The 10,714-nt window shown below is 33.3% G+C and overlaps 1 protein-coding gene across 1 annotated transcript; it reads right to left on the bottom strand.

Annotated features, from left to right (window-relative positions):
- Positions 1-6,676: 6,676 nt before the first annotated feature.
- On the bottom strand, positions 6,677-10,146 carry LOC113751856 (receptor-like protein EIX2). The gene is made up of 2 exons (XM_027296003.1): positions 7,213-10,146; positions 6,677-6,884 (listed from the first exon to the last, which is right to left on the bottom strand). Exon 1 carries the CDS (start codon positions 10,144-10,146, stop codon positions 7,213-7,215), a length of 2,934 nt encoding a protein of 977 aa, XP_027151804.1. The 3' UTR covers positions 6,677-6,884.
- Between the last annotated feature and the right edge of the window lie 568 nt (positions 10,147-10,714).

Here is a 10,714-nt window from a genome sequence, read left to right as displayed (position 1 = left end):
GAATTTATGCTTTTGCTGGTGAGCATTAGGCTACAGTTTACAATAGGACATTTGAGATTTTTAGGGCATAATAGGACATTCGGATTGCTATATTCTAGAGATTTTCTAGAAAAATATAATATAGTGATTTGATATATAAGAGGTAAAATGATGACTGAGAAATGTATTTACGAAAAACGTAGAAATTTTTTGGGAAAAAATGGCTTCTCAAACAAGATTACTAGTATTTTTCATGCCAAGCGCCACCAAAATAATTGGAGAAGAATATTATTGTTTTACTAACATTTTTATCCCCCAACAGTGAGTGACTGTTTGGGATATCCAATACAGAGTTGAAGGGTGAAAAAGTCTTTCTACACTTTCTCAAAACAATGCAACCAAAATTGCACTATCCACGTGGCATAATGAATGAACGCTTATAGGCTAGACCAATGAGTGTGGGACAAATAAGCCAGATTTGTTCACATGGCACTTATAGATGATCGTGAAAGACGCAAGAAAATGTGATTACAAAAAATATAAAATTTTAATAAAAAAAAAACTCAAACTTTTCAATATTATATTTTAACCCTTAGATTGTTAAAAATTATTAATATACCTCAAAAATTTCATACTTTATCAATGTTGTATTAAAGTTTGGTGTTATATTTCAATTAAATCCATAATTTTAATTCTAAACTTGTTAATATTCATTAAATAATATAAATTACTACTTGATTGTTCTAATTTCTTTGTATTTTCTGGTTAAATATATTTAAAACATCAAATATATATGAATATACCTTTGTTAATAATAACATGTTATTAGGTATTTTACATATAATATTTTAATTTTTAAATAATTTTTATTTATGACGTCATCCTGTTCAACCCCTATTGAACCCATTAACCCCTAACCCCTGAGCTTGACCGAGCCGATACCCGGTCCGATGGTTGGTTGAAATCGATGGTTATATATTATGTTTGAAATAAGTTTTGAAGAGGTTTGATGGTTGGTTGAACTTGTCCTTCTTCGCTTTTGTAGACATGCAAGCGTATTTTAGAAAAGTTAAAAGCAATATTGTGCTAATCTTATTTGGGTTTGTTCATGTAAGTATTAAAACAGGAGAGCTGATCAGTGTGACTCTCCGTGCATGACGCTAGCTTTCGCAATTATGTTATACCTCAAAAGGGTTTTGTGAAATTATTAATTTGATAGGATAAGACTTCTGTATAAAATTCTGGACATCTATGCATTTAACATTCTGGACACTATGGATGCGACCCATGCGCTGGAGTTTGCAAATTTTTAAATAAAGCGCTATTTAGTGTTACCTACGAACTTCCAACACAGTAAGTGCTATTTAATTTAAATTTTGGATCCTATCTTTAACAAGAAATTTATGCTTTGTTATTCTCATCATCCAAGAAAAAGAAAAATGCTTTAATTAAATAGAAGTTCAAATTTTTTTTTTTCCACAATTACTTACAGTACTTTACTCCTTCGAACGAACAATCATTTTGGCACTTTGACACTGTCAGATTATTTTTAGTACAAGGGTCTATCTAATAGATGTCCATTAGGCATTCATTAAAATGTATTCTATGTGTTAGATTTTTAAAAAGGTAAAATTAATTACAGAAAGTATATAAATGGGACGATAATAGTTATTAGTGTATACACACACATAGAGGTTAGAGAAACCCTTAGTACAATAACAATTTCAAATTAGCTAATTTGACACAGTTGATGTTTAATCTAATAAACCTAAGATCTGTGCTACTTAGGGCCCGTTTGGAGTTATGGTAGTTTATTGATAAGTATCACTCCAACAGAGCTTTTAATAAAAGTACTTATTAAGTGTTTAAGTGCTTTTAAATTTACTACTGTTTCAAGACATAGTTTAATAAGTACTTCTTGTATTGGATAACATGTGATTTGAAAATTTTTAAATGTATTTATCACTTTATTTACTTTATAATATAGGATAAAATGATTAAATTTAATATTTTATTTTTCAATCACAAAAGCTACTCTAAAAGCACTAAATTTTATCTTTCGCTAAAAGTGCTTTTAACACCAAAAACACCACTCCTAATTTTATGAGATTATTTTCACCACTCCCCACTCCTAATTTTAGATGTTAACATCTAAAAGTACTATTTTTTTTTTATCAAAAGCACTGCAATCCCAAATGGACCTTAATATAAGTGGTATTAGTCATGAAGGATTATGTGAACAGTTGGAAACGTTTTCTTAAATTAGATGTATTGATTGAGCCCCAGTGGCGGAGCTAGGAATTAACTTTGGGGGGTGGGGGGGGCGGGGACGAGCCTACAGTAATGAAAGTAAAATATATTTACAAAAAAAATATTGGGAACATATATACCACAAGATTAGAAACAACCTTATATAGAATGAAAATTACTAATACGCTTCACATATACAAAAATATCATCATATTTATAAATCTATTTGACTGTGTGGGACATATGATCTAAATCCACTAGTTGTGAAGGCCATTGATCCAAAACAGTCCGTTGGCTTGGAAAAAAGTGAGCAAGGAAGACAAAAGGCAGCATTCTTTGTTGGAGAAAATTCCAACCAATCTGGAAACAATTTATACCAAGAGAAAAGGAAACGTCGGCCCTTCTTGTCAACAACCATTGATTCAATCGGAAGCTCAGGTTGGTATGACCCAAACTTAATATATGCTCTCCGTACCTCATCCCTTTGATGCTCTAGATATTCCCAAATGGATTTTCACTTTCCAGGATCACATTCTATGGATGAAATATCAAACTCTAATGATTCAGCTCTACAAAATTTCTTTGTTTGATGCTTAGGAGAAGAATCACGAAGAGGACAAGGAGTTTCACCACTTCCACTTGGTTCTAGACGTCTTTTCTTGAAAAAAGAATCAATTGTCCTGTTGGCCATTACCACTATATTTGCAACAAAACAACAACCTGTAATCGAAATAAAATTGATTGAGAAATGCTGGTTATGGCCTATAGAGATGGGAATTTGACCAATGCAAAAGACTGATTTTCCTAATTCCCTTACAAATTTCGGCCATTCAGCCTGACTGAAAAGCCCCGCCATCACCCAAGGAAGCCAACAGGATCCTCAAAATAAAATTAGTATGAAAATTGGAAAAGGAAACCAGTCTCAGAATCAACTAAAATAAATGCTTATCACCGGAATTCAGAAGGCCAAGTACGAAAAACAATACAAGTCCCTCTTGAGCAATTCATCAAACAACTGGCGGGTGAACTTTTTACACCCACATTTCACTAAATAAATGGAATGTCAAACTAACCTGGTAAATGGTAATAGCTACAATAGTCTGAAATGGTATTGATGATCAGTGTTAGTTTATCTGGCATTGCAACTTACAGGTCAATTTAAGCAACCAATGTCTAATTCATTAACCTGCTCTGATGATACAATAATATGAAACAACCCCTTTACTTCCTGAAAAAAAAAGACACGTTCAGCAAATGCTATAAGAAAAATTACCTAGACCATGCAAAATGCAATGGTACAATCCTTAGCCATGTGCGGCAGTGCGGGAGAAGGTCTTCACAGGAGAAAGTTCTTCAAGCCTTTAATGGTCTCTACTCGATGAGAAGCCATGACTTTGTGAGCTCACAAGGATCAATTCCAGTAATTAATGATGTATCGTTTGAGCAGATTTGATACATCTCTGCGGAACAAGGTGAGAAGATTTTGACGTTTCTACTTTCTAGGAAGAAGAACTGTAGCAGAGTCAATTGCCAGGTTAACTGGCTATCTTTTCTTTGCACTTGTATGAAGTCCGTTAAGAAAAGTGGCAATTCTCTGTCCAAATAACTTTCAAACATTGTTTGGGCCCTTGGCGGGCAAAGTGAATTTTTTGATCAATTTTTGGTGGGGCAAAATATAATAATAAAAAAAATTTTACTTAGAAATTTTCTTTTAACAATTGGAGGGGGGGCGGTTGCCCCCCCTGGCCCCCCCTTCCCTCCGCCCCTGTTGAGCCCCACTTTTTAATGAAATATGATAAAAATAGCGGTCAGTGGGGAATAAAAATACTGGTTTGAAAAAATTGTTTGGGTTGCAAAAGAAAAGGTCCAAAAATGGGAAATTTTTGAATGCAGGAGAAGTGTGGGCCCACCAATAGTGTAGAAAAAAAGATGTTTTAATAAAAATATGAATCCTCTCATAATTGGATTTTTGATGCATCGAATTACTCCTTCCGTCGCAAATTATTTGTTACATTTTGAGATTCCAACTTTAGTCACTTGATTGTGATGTTAATGGATTTGTTTCTATAGTTATCCTTAATTTAGTATGAAATATAGATAAAGTTGGGGACATCATTGAAAAAAAAGATCAAAAATAATTTTGACTTTGATAACATGACGAATATTTTGAAATATTCCAAAATAGAAAGCATGACACTTTCAATAGAACGGAGAGAATTTAAATTAAAAACATTTTTGCAAAAAGGTTTAATTTGAAAAACAAAACCCTTCTCGTTTGGTGACATTTATGTTTCGTGTTTTTCTAATTTTATTGTGAAATCCAACAAAAAAAAACAAATAACAGTATTTGTTTTAATTGTTCCTGTATCGTAAAAAAGAGAAGCATTTATAAACATAAGCTTAGACGAGCCCAAACCAAAAACAAGGGCTAAATCTCATTAATTCGCCTGAATTGGACAATTTCTAACTCACACATGAACAGGCCTATTTTTCAAAGTGGGCTTTCTGCAAAAATTGGGTAAGCTTGATTTGTTTTTCTTTGTTGTAAAATTATAGATATTTAGGTTTCTAAAATGTTTATCTAATAAGTAATGCATAATAAGTTTATATAGTTATTATATAGATTTATTTTTAAAACATATATTATATATTGAAAATGTTAGTTCTTTAACATAAATATTATTAACAAACACACAATTCTTTCATAAAATTTTATTAATTTGGAACATGAACAAGTATTAAACATATGAATTATTTGAATTTGATATTATCATTTGGGTTGGGCTTCCTTTGGGTTGAGTCTAATTTAACCGAAGCCCAACCAACTCTTAATTGTGCACCTATCATTTTCAAAATTGAAGTGTATATATTTACCTATAATTCTATTTAGTAACTTTAAAATTTATTTCTACCGATCGCATATAAATTTATATGCATAATTTTATCAAACTCGTATTTTGCGCCGAACTTTCATGATACTTGTAAAAACAAAATTCGTATAGTGCTCGTACTTATAAAGTAACTAATTATTACTGAGTAAACTTGTGAAGGATATTTGGTCTTACAAATTTATGTAACCTTAGGCCTTTGCAATTACTAACTAAACTTGCCCATCTGGTAATATGACCTTAAAGGTAATTGTTATGCTGTGCTTTTCTAATTACTTACTAATTAAACTTGTCAGTTAAGCAATTCTCACTACTTAACTAATTGTATGACTTAATTTGCCAATACTAATTAATTAGCCTCAAAATTAATTGTCAACTTAGACATTTCTAGTTGTAATTGATATACATTGTGATTTACTAATTTATGGCTGCAGCACCTTGTTTGTTAGCTCTGATGAATGCAGCTATTTTTTTTAGCATTGTTTTTCTAAAGAGGAAAAAAAAAAAAATCACCTGTCTAACGGCTGTGATTATATAAGGAATAAATGAATGGACATGATTCATTTTCTGCGCCAATAGACGTTCCATCATGTCTGCACTATATAAGCATCGAGACAAAGCCAAAAATACAAGATCTATTTTCCTGCAAATCATTTTTCTTGCCTTACTATTTCCCAGTGTTAGCTAAAATAGCAAGAACTTAGCATTTTTAAGGAATTTATTAGCTAAAGAAAAGCTCGAGCATTCTGAAGTTATATAGCATTGCTACGAAAGCTGTAATTGCAAAGCCAACCGTGAGCATTAACATGGAGTCAAGTTCCTCGGTGGGCAAAACGAGATACAGTAAAATGTCTATAAATTAATACTTGATAAATTAATAATCTTTATTTAATAATAATTTTTCTCGGTTCCAATTTGAGTTAATGATCGAAATTAATAATTTTGATCAAATAATAAGATAATAATTTTTAAAACCTTACATAACCCTTTAGTACCATTCATATCATAAATTAATACTTCACTAAAATTACATATTATATTTTCTTAAAATATTAGTCTATTGTTGTTTGTTTATTCTTAAAATTTAAGTCTATGTGAATTTCATCCCTAATTTTCTTATTGAATCTAAAAGTTTTGGACTTGAATTCTCAAATTGCAATAAGAAATTATGAAGAGTTATTGATACTTCGATACTTCCTTTCATGTAACAGGATCCAAAGCTATTGTATCATTCTTAGCTTCATCAGTTATGTGTGTGTATGTGTGTATATATATATATATATATATATATATAAGATATTAATAGAATTAAATTATGCTTGCAAATCAAGTAGATATGGATTAGTTTATATTCTTTAGACTTTTAACCTCCTTTTATTAATAAAATAATTCATATTTTTATAAAATAAAATAAAATGAGTGTTTCTTTGAATTATAATTACAGTTGATAAATTAATAAATTAATTAAGACCTCTTTAAACTAATAGAATTTATATGGTTGTAATGTTATTAATTTATAGAGGTTTTACTGTACTAATTTTTTTTTAGTCAAACTATCATAACTTTTTTTTGACGTATAATACATGGCAAATCAAAGGAGGTCTAATCCTCACATTACATCCGGAGATGCCAAACAAAACTGAATATTCAAAATATAACCATACAAAAAATATAGTAAAACTACTACTGCTTCTCAAATCACCTGGAAGATATTGCTCATTCTGACTGATTCAACAACAGCAACAAGCACTTGGATAGTTGTAGGGCCTAGCAGATTGAAAGGGAAAAAAAATCCAATATAAGTAATTTATCCCTTGCCAAGTGCCAATTTCAAAATATTTAAAGTTGGCATTTATGAAAAGTCAAGACTGTCTTGTCTGAAAAAAAATTGTTAAATCTTTACTCCTTGAGAGTTTATCAAGCATTACATGACTATACTGTAATCCATGGTTCAAAAATAATCACTAAACAAACAAAAACGATAAAGGAATATCTAAAAATTGTTAAATTCTCAAGGATACTAAGCTACGTGAATTGTGGCGCTTTAGTGCGTGATGGTGAAAACTAGATAAAACGTGTTTTTCAATGTACTTACTCAAAGGAAGTTCCTCCTCAGGTGAGCAGTCTTCAATGCAATCATTACGCAGATTTTGTCATAGGCATTTTCCAGAAACCTGAAGTATGCATAGCGCCATGACACCTTGAAAATAAGGATTCCCAAAACTCCCAAGAGCCCGGCAGCAAAACCGGGTCCTATACCAGCATAAAACCAAGACCAATCAGACTCGTTGTGACCTTTTCCATCAAGAATTGGTCCCTTTTCCATAGGTAATTTGTGTTGCAGGCAATTGTTTGGGAGTGGCTTGCCACAGAGTCCGCTATTTCCTTCATAGATGGATGGATCCATTAAGGTCTGAAGTTGATTTCCTGATGGTATTTGCCCTGATAGGTTATTGTATGACAAATTTAGGAAGCTCAATGAGTCTAAAGCAGACAAGCTTGGAGGGATTGCACCGAAGAGTTCATTCATTGATAGATCAAGCGTTTCAAGTTGCTTCAAATTGGCAATCTTCTTGGAGATCCTTCCGCTTAGATGGTTTTGTGATAGGTTCAAAATTTTCAGCCCAGTAAGATCCATTATCCCATCAGGGATTTCACCAACTAAATTATTTGCTGAGAGGCTTATAGATTTAACAAACATAACATTCTCTGAGGAGTACTCAAGTTCTCTTCCTCCCTTGAAGTTTTGAAGACTGATTTCATTATTAATTCCTTGATGATATTTTCCTGGATCACTTGATGCCATCACAGTGAAGTTGTTAAAACATTGAGGAATATTTCCTGTTAAATTATTGTGTGCCAGGTTGAGCACTTGAAGATTTGAGATTTGGCAGAGTTTATTAGAAATACCTCCATGGAAATTGTTCGACTGAAGTCTTAGAAACATCAACTTTGAAAACCTTTCCCCAATCCACGATGGTATGATATCCTTCAGTCTATTTTCACCGAGATCAAGAAGTTGCAAGCCTGTCAAATTTTGCATTGATGAGGGGAGTTTCCCGACGAACTTATTACCATTCAAAAGCAGACTGTTAAGTCCCTTCAAGTTTCCTAGTGAACTTGGTATTTGACCGTAGAGCCTGTTATTTGCCAAGTTTAGGATCCACAACTCTCGCAAGTTTCCCAAGCACATTGGAACTCTTCCTGACAAATGGTTGTTGGATAGTTCTAACTCTGCTAAACTTTTCAACCTGCACAAGTCTTCCGGGATAGTACCTCTGAAATGGTTATTATTGAGTCTGAGATAAATCATACGGACAACAGTTTGATTAGCATCAGGCTTTGGAATATGTCCTGTGAGAAAATTTTGTGAGAGATCTAGATACCAAATATCTGAGGGAAAGGATTTCAGAGATCCCTCCATTTTGTTTGAAGATAGAAGTATTGCCCGATCTTCACCATGATGGCTCTTCATTTCTTTGAACTCTAGTGGACTTCCAGTTATGTTGTTGTTGGAGAGATCTAAATATTTAATATCATAACAAAGCACTCGAAACCAGCTGGGGATGGCATCTGAAATGCTCGCATTATTTATGTATAACTGTTCAACCTCTTGTTGCATCCGAAGCCACTCTGGAAATCGAGGTCCTAGTTTGATGGATCGCATGCCAATGTATTGGAGTTGAAATGGAGGAACCCATGAGGAGCTCACATTCAAAGAAAATGAGTTCTCAGATAGGTCCAATTTCTTCAGGCATTTGAGTTTCGAAAAATGATGCTCAGATAGTACACCGGTTAATGAATTATAAGAAATGTCTAATGTTTGTAGCTTCATGAGCTGCCCAAGACTGTAGGGTATGGTGCCATTTAACCTACTTGAAAAGAGAAGTAGTTCGGTTAGTTTTACAAGCTGGCCTATTTCACTTGGTATTGACCCTTGCCAGTCATTGTAACTCAAATCCAAATAGGTAAGACTTATAAGCTGGCCTATTTCACTAGGTATCGACCCTTGCAAGTTGTTATTATTCATATCCAAATAAGTAAGATTGCTCACATTGCAAAGAGATTTCAACGTTGAAACCTCAAAGCGGTTATAGCCAAGATCGAGAAGAGCTAGAGATGTCATTTGCCCAAATAGGCCATGAATTGGAACAGAGAGGTTATTAGAGCTAAGACGAAGATCATGGAGAAGAGTAAGATTATGGAGCCAAGAAGGGACCATGTAGTTGCTGAAATTATTCCCACTAAGGTCAAGAGTAGAAAGAGATGTGAAATTGGCCGGTGAAAGATGAGGAATGATGAAAAGTTTACAATAATCCAACTTTAGTGTTGTTAGTGAAGAAAGCATTTTAATTGCCTTTAACCCATCTTCAGCGGCACTAAGGTCCACCCAGGACAGGACTAGGCCTTCTAGAGAAGAAAGCCCAGCAAGCCATCCGAGATCCTTACTCCTCAACCAATTCTGGGTTATGTAGGAATTTTGAGTTGCAACTCCAAGATCTAAATACTGTAAATGCGAGCAATTTCCTAAATGGTAGGGAATTTCACCGGCAAGTTCTGCACTAGAGAGATTGAGGTATCTCAAACCTTTAAACAATCCAAAGAATGTGGGAATTTGGATTCTTGAAAAGTTATTCAAGCTTAGGTCTAGGTACCGCAAATTGGTCAAATTGATCAAAGATGGACTTAATTGGCCTCCCAAACAGTTTTTGCAGTAATGACCATCTTCATAAATTGGCACCGTATTGCGTAGATCAAGTTTCAAAACACTGCCAGTGATATTGTGGCAATCTACTCCTTCCCATGAACAACAGCGTTCTCCAATCCAAGATGACAAACGATTTGATTCATCTATCAACCCATCTTTGAATTGAAGAAGGGCACGGCATTCACTTTCAATACAGGTTACATTTGAATAATTATAATAAGCTTGGTTACTGCTGGCCAATGGGATTTGGCTGGCGAAGAGAATAAAACTCAATAGAAAGTGTAGTAGTAAAGATGAAGAAGAACAAAGAAAATGCTCCATTGGATATCTTTGGTAGTATTGGTTTATCTGATAAAGTAAGCTCAGATGGGTGGTCTCATTTATACAAAGTCCAAAAGCATCACTTCATCGTCCCTGTGGTGGTAGAAAATCTATAAAGCTGACAAAACGACAACGACGACTTCGAAGTCAAGGTGGAAAAAAAGCACAATCCATGCATGTGTAAATACTAACAATTATATTTAGTTGTAGAAACTATTTTCCTAGGAATTTGTTATAGGCTGTCGTGCTGGGTTTGTCATCTATATGTAAGTCCACCGTCAATAAAATGCCATGACTCATCATGGGAGATTTTTATTTTCTTGTAGACAAAATATTTTCTATTGAACTAATGGAAAATTTGATTCCCTATAAGTTCGTTGTGAAATTGATTTGTTTATTAACGTTATCACATAAATTTTTTTTTTTTTGTCCCTCTCTTTTACATTCTAAATTAATTTTAAAATATTTGACAGAAATTCACCTAGCCGATTGAAAAATTTTCAAATATTCTTAAACTAGATAAGCCAATGTTAAAGAAGTAAGGAAGTAAATACTTTTCCATGAGAAT

This window comes from Coffea eugenioides, chromosome 11 (assembly GCF_003713205.1).
Source record: "Coffea eugenioides isolate CCC68of chromosome 11, Ceug_1.0, whole genome shotgun sequence".
Taxonomy (NCBI): Eukaryota; Viridiplantae; Streptophyta; class Magnoliopsida; order Gentianales; family Rubiaceae; genus Coffea; species Coffea eugenioides.
Note: the sequence above shows the minus strand (reverse complement) of the source record. Positions and strands in the feature narration are given on the sequence as shown.

Coding starts and splice junctions, on each gene's coding strand:
- LOC113751856 (XM_027296003.1), bottom strand. CDS start 10,146: ATGGAGCATTTTCTTTGTTCTTCTTCATCTTTACTACTACACTTTCTA.